Source organism: Procambarus clarkii, chromosome 82, assembly GCF_040958095.1.
Source record: "Procambarus clarkii isolate CNS0578487 chromosome 82, FALCON_Pclarkii_2.0, whole genome shotgun sequence".
Classification (NCBI taxonomy): domain Eukaryota; kingdom Metazoa; phylum Arthropoda; class Malacostraca; order Decapoda; family Cambaridae; genus Procambarus; species Procambarus clarkii.
Window position 1 is genome coordinate 10,049,472 of NC_091231.1, and position 18,283 is coordinate 10,067,754.

The 18,283-nt window shown below is 40.0% G+C and overlaps 1 protein-coding gene and 1 long non-coding RNA gene across 2 annotated transcripts in view; both read right to left on the bottom strand.

Moving 5' to 3' along the window:
- Nucleotides 1-7,575, bottom strand: part of LOC138358270 (uncharacterized) — a 33,088-nt gene extending 25,513 nt beyond the window's left edge. Inside the window, exons 1-2 of the long non-coding RNA XR_011225302.1 lie at nt 6,862-7,575; nt 6,620-6,672 (exon numbers count right to left, since the gene is read on the bottom strand). This is a non-coding gene — a long non-coding RNA (uncharacterized lncRNA). The remainder of the gene's footprint in view (nt 1-6,619; nt 6,673-6,861) is intronic.
- Nucleotides 7,576-18,211: 10,636 nt separating this feature from the next.
- Nucleotides 18,212-18,283, bottom strand: part of LOC138358129 (uncharacterized protein PF3D7_1120000-like) — a 1,133-nt gene continuing 1,061 nt past the window's right edge. The window contains exon 2 of the mRNA XM_069315632.1: nt 18,212-18,283. This exon is cut by the window's right edge and continues 877 nt beyond it. Coding sequence (XP_069171733.1) covers nt 18,212-18,283 — 72 coding nt within the window.

The following is an 18,283-nucleotide window of genomic DNA, read 5'->3' on the forward strand; positions in this document are numbered from 1 at the left end:
AAGCATTTACACAACCACTTACGGAACCTGTACATCTTTCCTCAATCATGGCGGCTTTGTTTACATTTATCAAACAGTTTACCAGCTTGGCAACGTCACAACTACCCACTAAGACCAAGACCTGCTTCTGTGCTCTGGTGGGAGACTCAATCTTGGCTCATTCAAGGGGGCACCTAACCGGAGAAGACTGTACTCTGTTAACATGATGATAGGACTTGTCTCTAGAGGATCTTCCAGGGAGAGAACATGGTCATCAGCCTGGTCGCCTGCCCCACAAGACTCGGGGATATAAATACACTATAAGTCTTACGATACAAGATGACATGTTCGGATGAATAGCCAAGTCAAAGGATTCAACTAAGCTCGGTTGGGTGGTGTTAAGTATTCTATGAGCTTGGTAATGTGAAATGTTCTATAAACTTGATAAAGTTTAGTCTCGTGTGTGTGTGTGTGTGTGTGTGTGTGTGTGTGTGTGTGTGTGTGTGTGTGTGTGTGTGTGTGTGTGTGTGTGTGTGTGTGTGTGTGATAATGTTAACTTAACCAATGTGTAGGGGTAATGTCCTGGCGCGGAAGTTTGTCCTCAAGCAGGATGACAGGAAACCAACATGGAGCCCTGGCCAATCGATAGCTAAAATGTGTTTACAAGCTGTTGCCAACTTTAAGTCACAGCCATGTACGGAGTTCATATGTACATGTTGACCAGACCACACACTAGAAATTGAAGGGACGACGACGTTTCGGTCCGTCCTGGACCATTCTCAAGTCGATTGAGAATGGTCCAGGATGGACCGAAACGTCGTCGTCCCTTCAATTTCTAGTGTGTGGTCTGGTCAACATACTTCAGCCACGTTATTGTGACTCATCGCCTTCATATGTACATGTTCATAGTGTACATGTACATAGTGCACTATGCACAGGCCCATGCATGTGACATGTACAAAGTGACTATGCCACAGTTCAGGCAGCTGGCGGTCATAACTCTGATGCCGCTTGTCCCATGTGTAGGCTTAATTAAGCTGTTACTCCGGTACTTTCGGGGGGGGGGGGAGGATGCTGGCATTAGTGTAGTGAATGTGTGTGTGTGGGGGGGGGGGAGGATGGGAGTACGTGTACTCACCTAGATGTGCTCGCCTACATGTGACTGAAGAATGTAACGTGTGCCCTAACAACCAGCCAATCTATCAAAGTAGTTGTTGTTATAGATTCAGCTACTCGGAACAAGTTGCAAGTAGCACGTGCTATGGTGAGCCCGTAGCGGACTTACCCGGCACAGGAGCGCTATCAAAGTACTTACATACAGCTATATAGTTGGTGGTCACGGGTGAACATTACAGCGACGCTATAGATACAGGAATACAGTTAGGAGCGATACAGGTATACAATACAACGGAGATAGAGCAAAAAAATACTCTATTTAAATCATGAGACTCCAATAAGCCCGCCAACACGACGAGTAACTACGCAAGCCTCATGCGATCTGCCTCCTCCCCGTTCCTTGGTCATCATACACAAGAATCTAACGAACACAATTATGTTGAGAAAAAGTAGGCTTACTGTGAGAGCAAACATGTTTCAGGTAACATTTAGCAATCCCATGACAAACGTGCAACATACATGTGACAAACCTGTCAGGACCATATATATCACGTAACACTCTGCAGCAGCGTCCAGGCATTGGTAACGCTCAACACACGTCTCTCTGGTGCAAGTTGTCACAAGACAAGCCTGGCTCCAGACCCGGCCCCCAGAGGACACACTCCAGGTACACACACTCCAGGTACATACACTCCAGGTACACACACTCCAGGCACACACACTCCAGGCACACACACTCCAGGCACACACACTCCAGGCACACACACTCCAGGCACACACACTCCAGGCACACACACTCCAGGCACACACACTCCAGGCACACACACTCCAGGCACACACACTCCAGGCACACACACTCCAGGCACACACACTCCAGGTACACACACTCCAGGCATCTGTGACCCAAGGCATCAGTAGCGAACCATCCTCGGTGCCAAATTCCTGAAGCAGCTATACAAGTCTTCAGGGAACCATTCTTTCTTGTGGTCCGAAGAATTACCTAAAGTAACCCGAAGCCTCTTAGAATTACTCAGTATTTGTTTACTACAATGTTGGTGCTAAATGCATAATGTTGAAAAAACTTAATTTCATTCGGAAATCAACATTTTATAACGAAACGTCATGTCCGATCAATGGTGGTGTAATTTCACAAACGTGTGCAATTGGTCATTTGTCCAGCTGAGCCGACAACGTGATTGGCTAAAGTTCTAAAGTCTAAACGATTATATGAAAACTTTTATCTTCACTGTGATTGACCAAGCGAAAAGTAGGGAAGGGAAAGGAACTACCAGGAGAAGTCGCCAAGCTGCTGCTGCTACTGGTCCTAGTGTTTTAGATTCAGCTACTGGGAGCAAGACGTTCCAAATAGCACGGGCTATGGTGAGCCCGTAGTGGATTTACCTGGCCCAGCAGCGGGGCTGTATGCTCAGCACCAAGCCGTTGTTGTCGTTGCTTTAGATTTAACTACTCAGAACGAAATATCCATGTAGCACGGGCTATAGTGAGCCCGTAATTGAGTTCGGATATTCGCAGTAACCTTGTTACTGTGATATTTGGGTCAAAGTTTTAAGTGGATGTAGAGTTTCCTGCTTTTCTCCCGTTTCTTTTCCGCTTCTGTTTTAGGATGTTAGTCTTGTTTTAATAACATTATCTTGGTGGCGGATATAGATGCACAGTGTTCACTAGTGTCCCATTCTTCAATTGCTTTTCTAATCATTGTAGTGGTTGTGGAATGTGCATCTAATGCAGCTGCTGTTGTTGGATTAATGTTGAGTTTTATTAGCAATGCTTTAGTAGCTTCACATTGCTGTAAGTAATGCAATAGTGGCGCCTCTGCTTCTGTTCCACAGATATGACACTCTTTAACTATTGGGTTTATTACCTCCCAGCAGCACTTGTAATCAAGTCCGAGTCTATGTATGGCTACTGCAATGTTTTTGGATATCTTTTTGTCAGGCTTGAAAGAGTAGTTCCCAGTGGCTTGTTCGTACTATAACGCAGTGGATCTTCCTTCCGCTACTTTGGTTCTGTGGCGACTTTTGATAGTTGGGAGTATTTTTTTATTTGCTCCTTAATCTGTGAAAACTTGGAGGTATTTGAACCTGTACAACAGGTAGAGCAAAGGCAGTTTTTGCTAGTGAGTCTGCCTTTTCATTACCATCTATGCAAATGTGACTTGGTATCCAATTTAGGGTGATTGACAGTCCTAGATTATGGGCTTCTTTTCCTATATGTTGGATTTCTGTGATGAGTTGTATATTATCTCTGTGCTGGCTGGATAACAATGCCTGGAGCGAAGATTTAGAGTCGGTATGAATGATGACATCATGTAAATTAAATCTCAATTATATAATTTATGGCCTCCTTCAGGGCATATAAATTCAGGGGCCAAGCCATCACGACTCACGGGAGACATCTCCCGTCACGCAGGTTGCTCTCTCACCTCCACAGATCTCCAGAATCAGCACTTGATACCGGTAATGGCTCAAAAGGGCCACCACTTACGGGCTATTCATGCCCGTGCCACCTTTTGGATGGCTTAATCTTCATCAATCAATCTTCATTACGACTACTGTATATAGCACTAAAGTTCTGACATGAGACGGGGGGAGGGGAAGCAATGGTGCTCAGCCACTTGGACGGTCGGGGATTGAACGCCGACCTGCACGAAGCGAGACCGCCGCTCTACCATCCAGCCCAAGTAATTGGGCCAAGCGAAAAATAGTAACGACCTCTATCGAGATGCAGATGAACCAGAACAGAATATAATAACTTCGTAAGGACACCTTAAACCGATCTTGCACATGGGACTTCTTATAAAGTTCCTAAGAACCTTCGTGACCCCCATTTAAGAAGAAATACATAACGCTTGGTGAATCTAGGTACAGATTTGTAAGATGATGGACTCAGCGAGGGGTACTCTTGCCCCCACTGAGGCCCTCTACCCCTCCACAGCCTGCCTGTCCATTCTCTCATTTGGTCCCGCTGTGAAAAATGCAACGCTTTTTGCCTAACCAGAAACGCACGAATCCAAGCAACCTACCTAACCCATCGAGGCAGATTCGAAGAAAATGTGAATATAACTGTTCCTGAATTTTGAGTAATAAGTCGCATTTTTGGCGTATTGGATGATTCCGTAATATACGCCTGCCATTCAGCCGTGTGTACGGGCACACTCCCCCTCCCCTAGCGGGCAACAGACACTACCAAGCCGAGCTTCGTAAAGAACTACACAAGTTCTTCACTGCTCGGACCCTAGCAGCGCCGAGACTACTTTACTTAAGTACATGGATACACCCCAAGAAGCTATATCTCAACCCAGGAAAAACATGAGACACAAACATGAGGTTCACACAAGTTTAAGAGGCAAATCTAGCAGCAATGAGAGAGTGCTGGGTGTATACGGGCCCCCGGGAGACAACTACAGCTATCACCACCACAACAATACACACACGATATATGGGTTAATATGGCTAATGAATCTACTGAAACACGATGGTGGCACCACATTGGCGAATGTGGAAAAGAGAAAGAGAGAGAGAGAGAGAGAGAGAGAGAGAGAGAGAGAGAGAGAGAGAGAGAGAGAGAGAGAGAGAGAGAGAGAGAGAGAGAGAGAGAGAGAGAGAGAGAGAGAGAAAGAGAGAGACAGAGAGAGAGACAGAGAGAGAGAGAGAGAGAGAGAGAGACAGAGAGAGAGAGAGACAGAGAGACAGAGAGACAGAGAGACAGAGAGACAGAGAGAGAGAGAGAGAGAGAGAGAGAGAGAGAGAGAGAGAGAGAGAGAGACAGAGAGACAGAGAGACAGAGAGACAGAGAGAGAGAGAGAGAGAGAGAGAGAGAGAGAGAGAGAGAGAGAGAGAGAGAGAGAGAGAGAGAGAGAGAGAGAGAGAGAGAGAGAGAGAGAGAGAGAGAGAGATATATTCATTCATTCATTCATTCATTCAATGAATGAATGAATGAATCACATGAATACATACAACAAAACTAATGTTAGAGGCCAATATGCAAGACGAAGCCTCATCAGGTACACACAACCTGGGCAACCTCTGGCCTCATGCTTCACTGTTGCTCTCCTCATTTACGGCGAGACTGGCGCGGAAGCCTACTGCTGCCCGCCTCATTTCCCGATAATCAGGAAAAGGTCATTCGTAGTGCAGCGATACGTTCAAAGTGATGAACTCTTCCCTGTTATCTGATGACCTCCTGGCCTTAATTGTACACCTCGCTCGCTCACACCTCGAGTACACGACCATGTTAAATATCATATATGAAAAAAGAAATACAATTATATAGATATATAATTAGAGAGCGAGAACTAAACTGAAAAAAATTAAATTAAATAAAAATGCGCTATTTTTCGAAAAGTTGTTTAGATTTGGCCATTATGTTCAGAGCATTTGTCAACAAATGACGACGACTTGTTAATCATTAGAGGACGTTATAACGACGAAACACAGGTCGCTTAATAGGCGAAATAACGCAATAGTTAACGTAAAATATTTCCTCACAAGTCTGTATCACCAAAGAATAACCTTACACATTTACTGACGATCTCCAGATATTTAAAAAGTAAATCTCTTTACCAATTATCCACAGAGCAGAATACTGGAGTAGTGTTCAAGACCTGAGAAAAGTATCTAATCCCCTACGTTATCGTTATTCTTTATACAAACCTAACCCAACCTATCCTAACTTAATTAACCCTATCCCAACGCAACCCAATATATCGTAAACTAATAAAAAATAATCCTACCTAACCTAACCCGGTCTAATGACAAATAGATATAAAAATGTATTTATGGTGTGCACGCGGAGTGACGTCATAACCAGTGACCCCCAATCACAGAGGGGGGCCACTGGGGCCGTACTCACAGAGAGGAGGGGGCCGTACTCACAGAGGGGGAAAGACCAACGAGACCTTGTCAACAGGGAAGAGCCCTTTAAGCCAAACACATCAGAGGATCCGCTTCGCATCGAGAAAAGTATATAAGACAATAAATCACATTACTTTCCTTACATATACAGTCTTAACAGTCAAATGCTAGGGGGAGTGGCCAGAGGTCCCCCGTACAAACACTGGGACGTGGTGACCTTACAAGATGACATTTATCTCTTACAAGAGGGTGATTGTGATCTCATAATCACTCGGAGGAATACAGATCCAAGCAGCCTAAATAGTTTCCTAATATGTGAATGGAGGCTACAGTGACTCTTTTTAATGGACATGATCGAATCATATGTGAAATTGGATCTTATCAACGCTTCCAATAGTGGTTGCAATTGTTGACCAAACCACATACTAGAAAGTGAAGGAACGACGACGTTTCGGTCCGTCCTGGACCATTCACAATCGACTTGAGAATGGTCCAGGACGGACCGAAACTTCGTCGTTCCTTCACCTTTAAGTGTGTGGTCTGGTCAACATATTTCAGCCACGTTATTGTGACTCCTCGTCTGTACGTGTTTGCAATTAGTTTCAGCGTTAATTTATGTACAAAAATGTCATTAAAACTGTCAAACTCACCTTATGAAGGGAAAGAACTCGGTCTATTGATGAGTTGAAATGTGTCCAATGATCTGAAAAGTTAAGAAAAGTAGTTGAGGTACTATGGATTTAAAACTACATACCTCACCTCTCCCCTAATCACTATTGGGTGTATGTATAATGACATGTATTACTCAAAATCATCATTCTTAGACGTATTAATATGTAACTTATTTATTACATTAAAGATGATTGGACAGGTGTTAATATTAACATATTACCTTGTACTAAAACTGGAGTATGTAGGTATACGCCGTGCTAGAGGAGCCTCATTCCATGTGAGGCCGTGCTGGAGGAGCCTCACTCCTTGTGAGATCCTACTGGAAGTGTATAGCCTCTAACCTTGGGCAGACTGACATTCTATTTTCTAGGTCAAAGATTCGCCTTATCTAAGCTTCCACAACACCCAACAAAGATTTCAGTATTTATTGTGTTCAAATAAACTCGTACATCGGATTCTGTAACTCACCAATAATGTCCAGTACAAATCTCAACAGAGACAGGGATTAGTCTATATATTTGCCTCACAGTTTCCGTTCGTAGTCGGCTCAAAACACTGGTAAATTTAGATCACGCGAACACAGTAGGTTGCGTTCTTGTATCCATATATTCTCTAGTCATGACACTGCTTCTTCACTTTATAGGCGCCATGGCCTATACCAACCTCTGGAGGGTTGTTATGGTCACCACACAAGTCCTGAAGATAGTCCAGGCCAAAAGGAAACTCTGTATATACACCAAGAAATGCGATACACCTCTCAGTGTGGATATATATATATATCTTTGATGCTCACAGTGGACTCGATCACTCCTATGTCGTATGTAAACTGACAGCCTTCCATGTTGTTGTTTAAGATTCGCTACTTGAAACAAAAAGCTCCAAGCAGCACGGGCTATGGTGAGCCCGTAGTGCGACAGCTTTCAAAACTGGGCAGGGCATTGTTTACATAGCTAGTGAGTTGCCTAACTGTGGAAATTGCAAGCATATTGGGGGGGGGGTTTAGGGCCAGCATTCCAGACTCATATTCAACAGTACGAATTGCCATGCATTACATATAAAGGGCATTGATTAATTAAACAGTTTCATATCAAAGTAATATCACACGAAAACATTCGAGCTACAGGTAATGTCAGCTCTGGTGGATGTTGACAACCATCGCTGCGTCCGTGTTTGAAGCCTAGTTATTAGTTAACAAACAATTTAAATCTGGACTTTTTCTTAGCTTTAAAAATAGTATGAATATTCAGTAAATATATGTAATTATAACATCACTTTTTATTTGAACTAAGACCCGAGAAAAAGTAATTAAAAAATCATACAAAAATAATAATTTGAAAAATTTCAAACCTTCGAACATCGGTATCAACCAGGAATACCAACATTAATCTCGACCATCCATATTCCCTCCCCTCCCCCCTACCCCACCCGAAAAAACTATATAAAAATAGTAAAAAAAGTACAATTATTATTTTCTTAATAACATGAAAATTTAGAAACATCACTGTTTATAAAAGTTTTATGCTACAGTTTATATATAACAAATGGTGAAATTATGGTGAGCATTCAGATTACACAAGTTAATGACCACATTGCTTTAATTATATTTTGCATATTATTATTTCAGTTAAAAACAATCGACAATAGCCGTTCTTTAAAAAATAATCAACTCATATTCATCATGTTTTCAGAAATCCTAAGATTATTTCATATAAAAAGAACAATGTATCATGCAGTTAGTGCCACCAAAGTTTAATATAACACAACTCAATTCAATTTGTATCTACTATATATATATATATATATATATATATATATATATATATATATATATATATATATATATATATGTAACTGAAAACTCACACCCCAGAAGTGACTCGAACCCATACTGCCAGAAGCAATGTATCTGATGTAGAGGATTCCTTAACCACTCGACCAACACGACCGGACAAAAGAGGATGGTAGCCGAGGCTAATTCCCCATCCCCCCGCCGGCACTCTGTTGGTAATCTTGGGCATGGTATTTTATCAAATCACCTCATTCTTTGGGGCACACGTGAGGAACACAAACGCGAACAAGCCTGAACGGTCTCCAGGCATATATGCCTATATTTGTTTTATAAATTACCAAAATAACTGAAAAAAAATACAGTCCTAGCGTACTGCAAGTTCGATAAAACAGTCCATTTTGTACGTTGCATCAATAGTTGCAAACAATACTAAAAAATTTTGAAAAATGGGCTGTGCACACTTCAAAGTTACTTATTCTTGATGTTAAAAATATATAATCAACAATAACGTATATTATATATCCATCAAAGTCGAGGTGGAAAAAAAGTCATAGTTTCGTGCTAATGTGATTTCATTTGTATAATTGCTAATGTTTATTAGCCTAACAGTATAAACTCACTAAATACATTCCCTTAATTGTACTTTAGCATCCTTGAACCATTTAAATCCCATAGGAGTAGAGTTAGATCAATGTTGTGTCGGTGTCAAGCCTTCCGAGCTTATCCAAAGCCTCGCTCATCTGTCCCAGTGCGCTTGTTGTTATAGTCTAAATATTTAATTCATTGATTCAATATGCGCTTTTATGTAGCTGTCCTCAGTCTTTTATTAATTCAAGGACATTCAAGATGAAAAATTCATCATTCAATTCATTTTGAATGATGAAAAAATGAAGGTGCTTGAATTGAAAAATTCATTTTCAATTCAAGATGAAAAAAACACCCACAAAAAAAGCTAGCATTTTATTTAAGTAATTGTCTCGAGTAAAAAAAAATATTGAATTTTTAAGAAATATAAAAATTTGAGGGAACTAGCAGTGTATGTACTTTAAAAACTTTTCTAACATATCAATACTAGAAACTTAGTGGTTAGTGTTGCTGGGAATGTTTTAGTGTGTCCTCGTGTGAGCATCTTAGTGCCTACGTCTTGTTATAAACCTCCTAGTGGCTACGTCTAGTTGTGAGCATCTTAGTTCTTACGTCTAGCTCTGAACATCTTAGTGACCACGTCCTGCCCTGCTGTGAACACCTTAGCGCCTACTTCTTATTGCGAGATATTAGTACCTACGCCCTGTTGTAAACATCTAAAGTACCAGAAAATATTAGTACTTACATCCATAAGCAAATTTTGAGCTTTACATAATAAATTTAGAGCTCTGTGAAAAACATTTGGAGTTTCCATGACAAATCGGATTGTTTCGGTAAGCAAATTTGGACCTTCGCTTAAAAAATTTTGAGTGTTCGGTAATAAATTTGGAATTTTAAATAAAAAAAAACTTGGAACTTTTCATAAGAAATTTTGAGCTCTATTTTTTATTGGATTAACATTTTATTGGAGCTAGCTCCAATAAATTTGCATCGAAAAAGATTATCTGTTATTGGAACTAGCAATTTTTGGAGCTATCCCAAACAAATTATGAGCTTTCCATAAAAAAATTGTAGCTTTGCATAGGTAAATTTATAGCTTTCCGTAACACATTTACAGATTTCAGTAAGAAATTTGAAGCATTTCGGAAAAAATAGTTTTTCCTAATCAATTTGGCGGTTTCCGAAGGCAAATTTGGATCTATGGTTCTGTTACTGGTTATTTTTTATCAAATCATTTTCAGGTCACCTTTTATTTCGCTCACAGGAGCAAGTTTCTGACTACTAGAGTCAGTTGGTCTCCCTGGGAGGAGTTGAGAAATAATACCTGTCATGCATCTCCACCTGTACTCTAGCACCACCAGCTGTACTCTAGCATCTCCAGCTGTACTCTAGCATCTCCAGCTGTGCTCTAGGATCTCCAGCTGTACTCTAGCATCTCCAGCTGTACTCTAGCATCTCCAACTGTGCTCTAGCATCTCCAGCTGTACTCTAGCATCTCCAGCTGTACTCTAGCATCTCCAACTGTACTCTAGCATCTCCAGCTGTACTCTAGCATCTCCAGCTGTACTCTAGCATCTCCAACTTTGCTCTAGCATCTCCAGCTGTACTCTAGCATCTCCAGATGTAATCTAGCATCTCCAACTGTACTCTAGCATCTCCAACTGTACTCTAGCATCTCCAGCTGTACTCTAGCATCTCCAGCTGTACTCTAGCATCTCCAGCTGTACTCTAACATCAACTGTACTCTAACATCTCCAACTGTCCCCCATTCGGCTAGAGGTGTAGTGGGTCAGAGTGCTGGTAACACAAATGCTGTAAGCGTTGGGCTGTATATACCAAGGAAAACGATGGTCTCTTCACTAATTTGATTTGTCTGAACCACCGGCCAGTTTCATTGACCAGTTTATATCCCATTAAGTCTAACTTTAACCATAAAGGACCCCCTTACTTGTTTTACTGGCTACATAAAGTTTACTTTCCTCAAGGAAGTCTTCCGTTTTTCTAAAAGCCTAGCAAGAGTCTCCCCCCCCCCCTTTATAACTGCTTATTTTGTTGTTCTATTGATTTTTCTTGCATATCGTCAATACATTGGCTAAATGTTCGTTAATCCAGCTGCCCCCCCCCCCCACCCCCTGTTAATGAAATATCCTGTTCTCAGGTCAGGATCGTTTGGGCTCGTTTAAAGGTGCGGCTGTGTCCTCCATCCCTTTATCTCCCACAAGACTCATTCATAAATTTATTTTAACATGACTGGAGATATGATTACTAGGCCACAATCGACTTGATAATGGTTCAGGACGAACCGAAACTTCGTCGTCTCTTCGTCTTCTAGTGTTTTAGCATATTGCGTTTTAAAAAAGCTTGTCCTGATATGTAAATTAATATTATTACAAAAAGGTTCAATGTATAGTTACGCATAGATTAGGTTAGGTTTGGTGTTTAGGTTCTGTTGGCGATTATTTGTATTTGAAAAGTGCTTCGAATATAGATTGTCAGCGAAGCATCGTTAAAAAAGTTCGAACGTCGTCAGCTGTGAGCAGCCCATCCTCATAAACAAAGGCCAAATCCACTGTTTATGAATGAAAAACGGTTTACACACGACTCACAACTGATGACGTTTGAACACTTCTGGAACAAGTGCTTCACTCACGTTCTGTACGATCCCCAATTCTATATATGCTTTCACCCAGTACTTCAAATGAAAATAACATTGAAATGGAATCGTAACATATTTAGTATAGCATGTGTTGCTCTTGCGAGCAACAGATGGCACTGTTTAAAAAAAAATGTTTTTACCTGTCACAGGTGTTGCATCTATATAGTAGGTATATAAAAACATGCGGGTATTCGAATGGAACGTTGAGTCAAAATTTCAAAGCAATCGGTAAAGAGGTTTCAAAGATTTCACTCACATGAAAAACACATGAAAAACACAGTTAAAAAAAAAAGTTTTTTCCCATCACAGACGTGACATCTATATAGTATGTATATAAAAACCCACTCGGATGCGAATGGAACGTTGTGTGAAAATTTCGAAGCAAGCAATCGGTGAAGAACTTTCGGAGATTAGCGCTTTTGAACAAACGAACATTTCCATTTTTATTTATATAGATAGGAAGTTTGGCGGCTGGATTAATGAGCGTCTTCGTTAGGAAGTACACTAACATCGGCATCACATATAATGTTTTTAGACTTCGCTTAACTGACACTGTCTCTTCAACACAGTCTGAATTCCAAACTTCTAAAGGAGTTAAAAGTAGTTAAGATGCCAGTTTTGTTAATTGATAGTAGAGGAATGGTACAAGACCAGAATATCAGCATAATGTGGACGAGTGTAGAGAGAATTTTAAGCAACTAATGAAGAGTGGTTGTACAGTAAGATTTATAATGGATCCCTTCACATGTATGAATACTGTTAAATGAGACAGATAATGAAACAGCAAAGTGATCCACGGGAAAAACTCTTATCGATTTTATATGTCAAACAACTTTGAAACAAATAAAGAAAAGAATTAAGCTGATTCAAGAGGATATAGAAAAAAGCCAAGAAGCCGTTAATGTTGGATAGCAGTAAGACATAAGAATTACGCAATAATAAACACGAATTCGTCCTTCCCATGTGGTAGCGGAAAGTCTACATGGAAGGACTCAGTGTATATAAGATTAAATTTAGAGTATAAATAATGTAAATTATGTAGTATGGTAAGCTCACACGTTAGATCAATATCTATTACAGTATAAATTGCTTGTTCCTTATAGAAACTAAGAAATTTGTAGCTGTGTACCACATCAAATTGTTTGAATGTGTGATAATATTAGTATGGAAGAATTCTTAGGTTAAAACACTTTTCCCCAAGAGGGTAATACTAAACAGTCTTGTAATATATTTTGTAATATGTACTATGTGATTACTAGTGCATAGTTGTAAATGTGTTTATAACGTATTTTAAATTATTATTTGTGTATTGTGGGGATTTGTGAGCCCAATGAGGGACCTGAAATAGAGGAGGGCAGAAATAGCCTAAGCTACACTATACTTTTTGGAATGTATTTTTGATCTTTATAAACTTACTTGAATCTGATGCTAATTCCACATCCATTGATTCCTGTTTAGTACTAGAACAGCTAGACATACAAAATTATCCATTACTAATAAGAGGTATACTGGTAATGAATGACCTTATCAATTGAAACAAAACTCCATTTTTACCTTGTAATCAGCCGTCTTATGCTTTCCTCATTCGTTCTACAACACGAACTGGATGACTTATATGATAACAGGAATAAAGAACCTTGCACGTAGTCCGCATGCACTTCCGTCGTTGCAAAAATAGAGTAATTGTTGCCAAAGAGATGAGGTAAACCCGATCCTGGGGCTTGCACGCCTCACAATAACAAAACAGAAGGGGGCATGTGTGTATAGAGGGATCATGCGGTTATTCTGAATAATTTATAATATACCCAAAGAGATCAATAGTTATTAGCTATACATAAATATGCTATAATATATTATATTCTGTGGAGCGTTATGGCCAACAGACCAGTGGGGTGGATAAGGATAAAATATATTAAGCACTTTAGGAAGAAAGTTTAGGACAGATCCCACCTGATGCGTTGCGCAGAATGACACAAAACTATTTTAAAAACTATCTTTCTGAGGGTATTCAAAACACAACATATGATAAATATTAGAATAATTGACTTTTTGTTCAGAGTGATACGTATTGCTAGTTGGTCCTGTTGTATTTATAAAAATGTTTAGAATAGCAATTGACAATATATTTTCAATGTTTACAGTGACTGTGAACAACAACGGTGAACCATTCACCAAATCCGTCCGTAATTGTCGGCTAAATTGTCAACATTTCAACTGGGGAGAAAGAACCATTACACGTCCAGCCGCGAGACATACGAGCCTCAAGTAATTTAATGGTATTTTGTGACGATCTTCTTACGCTGTGGGGAAGGGTACGGATAGTGATGGTGCAAAGAGAAGAGAAGTAGTGATACATCACCATCACATCTCCACTGGTAGCATCACCATCCAACATTTCCTGCCTTTACTGAATCGTAATTTCATCACCTCTTCCCACCTTCTCATCATATATAATCAGTTTTATATTAGCACCACATCACATATCACAGTAACCATAGTTCACTATCTTTTTCCCAGTACACACAGCTTCATTGTCTCTTATCCCAGAACCCACTGCTTCACTCTCTCTTCTCCCAGTACCAAGAGCTTCACTAGCTCTTCTTCCTCAGCCGTACTATCTTTCCTCTCCACAAGGTGAGGATAGGACTGGAAAAGGATTGGGGAAGAATGGGGGGTCAAGAGAAAGGGGAAGAGAAGAGAGAGAAAGAGAGGAGGCAGGGACGCAGAGAGAGAAGAGGGAGTAGGGGGAGGGGGCGCGTGAGCTTGAGACAGCCAGCTATAAACGGCAAAACAGTGGAATTTTTGTAACCAAATGCAATTTCTGTTTGTAATGGTTCGACTCATCGGCCGAGGTGAAAGCACTAACGTCATTACTTCAGATTCCAAAGCTTTATTCCACACAAATGTATGCAAATTATTACAACTCTGGCTGGACTGAAACAGGAAACCTGCCGCAAAAAATAAATAAAAAATTAATATATAAAAAATATATCTGTACTACAAGAGAAGATGTTTGTCTAAAGTCGGAGGCCAGACGCTTGGAGAAGAGGGAGGAAAGGGTGCAAAGAAGGGGGGGGGGGGAGGAATGACCCGGGAGCAGCCGGGTATCTCTTGTATATACTCTAAATGTAAAAGAAAATGTCTGATAGTTTGAGGATGGAAGAGAGGGTTGGGAGAGGGGGAGGGTGATGAGAAGGAGAAATGGGGAAGATGAGAGGGAAAGGTGGGAGTGGGGCAGGAAAGGGGGAAAAGGGAGAATGTGGAGAAAGGGGTTAAATAGGTGGAAGAGATGGGGTGGGGGGGAGGGGGAAGAGGTAGATATCCCTGTCACTATCAGCGACTAAACTAATATATATTATCCAGAACATTTTGGAAAGGTAGACATACGTTTATTATTTTCTTTTTTACATTTCATTACCAGAGAGGATAATTAAACTTCTCTTAAATTACAAAAATTATTATTCATATATATATATTGGTTTCAATTACAAATACTATACAACTAGCCAGTTATACACTGGCGCCGGTGATGGCCTGTTATGACAGACGGAGTCCTGGGCCCACACTCCTTAACCATTTACACAACCACTTTCGAAACCTGCGCATGTTTCAACAATCATGGCGACTCTGTTTACACTTATTAAAGAGTTTATGAGCTCCGAGGCACTACTAGGGTGTATATAACAATAATAACCTGGGGTTGTGAAGTTTCGAACCTTGTTAACTGTTTAATAAATGTAAACAAAGCTGCCATGATCAAGAAAAGATGTACAGGTTTCGTAAGTTGTTACACAAATGTTTGATGAATCTTGGTCCAGGGGTCCACTGTGGCTTTGGCCAGATTAATAGTTTTTTCTCTTGATACCCAAAGTGGCATCCATGTTTCAAATCTGGGATCATTGTGACTCACTCTGGCCAATGACCATCGTGGTCCACTCTGGCCAGTGACCATCGTGGTCCACTCTGGACATTGTGGCCCTCCTGATGGCCTAAATCTAACGCGAGACATAGAGCAATGTAGTTTTGCCAACAAGTCACTTAATAATCAAGCACGTAAATAATAATAATAGTATCCCTGCAGCATTTATCTTACACTCTAATTTGTATATGAACTATATTCGTCTTGGGTTACCTAGTCCGCAGTCCCACAAGTTATAATGACGAGGAAGTAGAAGCATAGGAAGCTGTTGAACTGATTCCTGGAACACATGGCTACCTGTTCTTACAATGACAAATGGATTTGGCGTAGATCGTGGCTAGTAGGCCATCTACGTTAAATTGTTACCAAATATCGACATTAATTTCAAGGATCTCCGAGTAGCCGTTTTGGCTATATAAGTGTAATACAATAACTTATATTCCTGCAGCGCTGATTGGTCAGCCACACTACTTTCTCTCTCGTGATACTGATTTCTGAAGTATTGATTGGTAGCCCACGACAAATTGTTCCACCAATCAGCTCCACTTGTGCAGACTCATAAAACAAAATAAAATATCAACTTTTATATACAAAATAACTATAATTGTACAAATGTTATATTTCGTTGAAAGAAAAAATCGAGAACAAGGTTATATAAAAACAATATTACAGATGCACATAGTGAAATTTCAAAAGTATGAGTGGTTCCAGTTCCTCGCTAAGTTTCAGAGCTTAATAACTAAGAGTAATGAAATAAGTGCGTTTGCCAGGGGGATTCTAGGTATGCAAGTTAGCTCCCAATACATCAACTCAATATTTTCTCAGCCTATAATGTTACTGCTTCCAAAGGGAATCTAAACATATTAAAGCCTACATTATCAGGACGATGAAGAATTCAATCTCTGATATTATCAAACGCCAACAAAATATTAAAAAACTCATCACAAACAGAACAAAAACTCTGTGATGATAAATGAACTTAAAACACAAGAACCTGGACATTGTAATGTGTGCAGTATTTACACCCAACACGGCCTGGCTACAGCCTAATACACCGGACGCTAAACGCTCACTCACCGTAATCAAGCCTCATGGGTCATTGCTCTGGCTTAGGTAACCTTATTTGGATGAGGTGCATAGCAACGATGTCTTGTCACATTGAGCTTTCACGATGGAAAATGTTATGACATGAATAATAATGTACTGTGTAGTATATCAGCCATGTTGCCCCAAAAACAATATATTCGCCAGCATTAACACCACGCACATATATACAAATTTACACACACACACATATATACATATTTACATGTAGTAAAATGAGCAGAATGTAACTATAAGAGTCTAAATTTTTAAGTAATCACCAGTGAGATTAATCTTAACCAAATACCAATTTTGGGGGTAGTGTATTTTATATTTCCATTCCCGATGTCAGGGACAGGAAGCTTGTCCCCGAGGTCCACTACTGACCTTGCCCAGGATGCAACCCACAACAGTTGCCTGACACCCGGATACCTATTTTACTGCTAGGTGAACGGCGGGGTTAGACCAAAGGAAACGGAACCAACCATTCCCATCCCACTCGGGGATCGAACCCGGGATCCTAGATTGTAAGTCGTAAACGTAGACCGTTTACTAACTTAAATACAATGAATTTAGTTTATATGTATATGTATATTGTATATGTATACAATGAAACTAAATGAACAATAATGTATTTTAAATATAGAAAACAAACGAAATACATGTTGTAAAATGGAACACATTTACATAAGAGGAAGAGAGCACCCGAACTATAAACTATAAGCTATACGAACTATAAACTTATAATATAAAATAAAATACAAAATTTTTAGTGGAACTTGGGTGTCAGTGATATTTGTGGTGTTATATGAGTAGTCATTATTTATTTAATTTATCTGACCTTCTGTGGCCTGCATCGCAGGCTTGTTTACACAACTCCACACGGGGGGGGGGGGGGGCGGGATATTTATTATTGCAATATTTAATTAATTTAGAATTGGTCCATCCAGTGTTAAATTGTTTAATGAACTTAAACTTAAGCATTTGGTCTTGGTCAATTGAGTTTACCGAAATTAATTCTGACAATATTTAACGTTCGAAGGACCAGCACTGGCACATGTCAGTGAATGAACTAAATTTGTGAATGTATGTTATTTGGCCAACAGTAAAAAATCTATTTAACCAATGAAGGTAGGGCGGTTAGGAGGCAAGGCAATTCATCACGTAAAGGATTGTTCGTTGCCTTAACTTGCCTCATTGTATCCTTGTTATATTGTGTTTGGCTGATGCTTGTTTAATAGGGCTGCGATTTAATTTTGTTAATAAACATACTAACCGAATATGGAAGTTAGACGATTGCTATCCATCAATTCGGCAAACAAAACTTGCAAGGACAATGGGCCAAGAACAAGTGGTGTACCTGGTACCCCGGAGTTCCTAACACAGATGCGTGTTGTCAGTCCTCAGCAAAATGTTCCGTCAATAAACAAGATTAAAAATAGTTGAACAATAAAGATGCATAGAATGCAGATGTCACATTATTTCACAAAGTATATAATTTATTACTTAGAATCCAAGCCCACAAACTCACTTGTGTATTATATGATTCCTTTAGTTTTTCTTCCAACTTCAGTATTCCCCCTTTCGTCCACGCTGTGAGAGACGTTAAT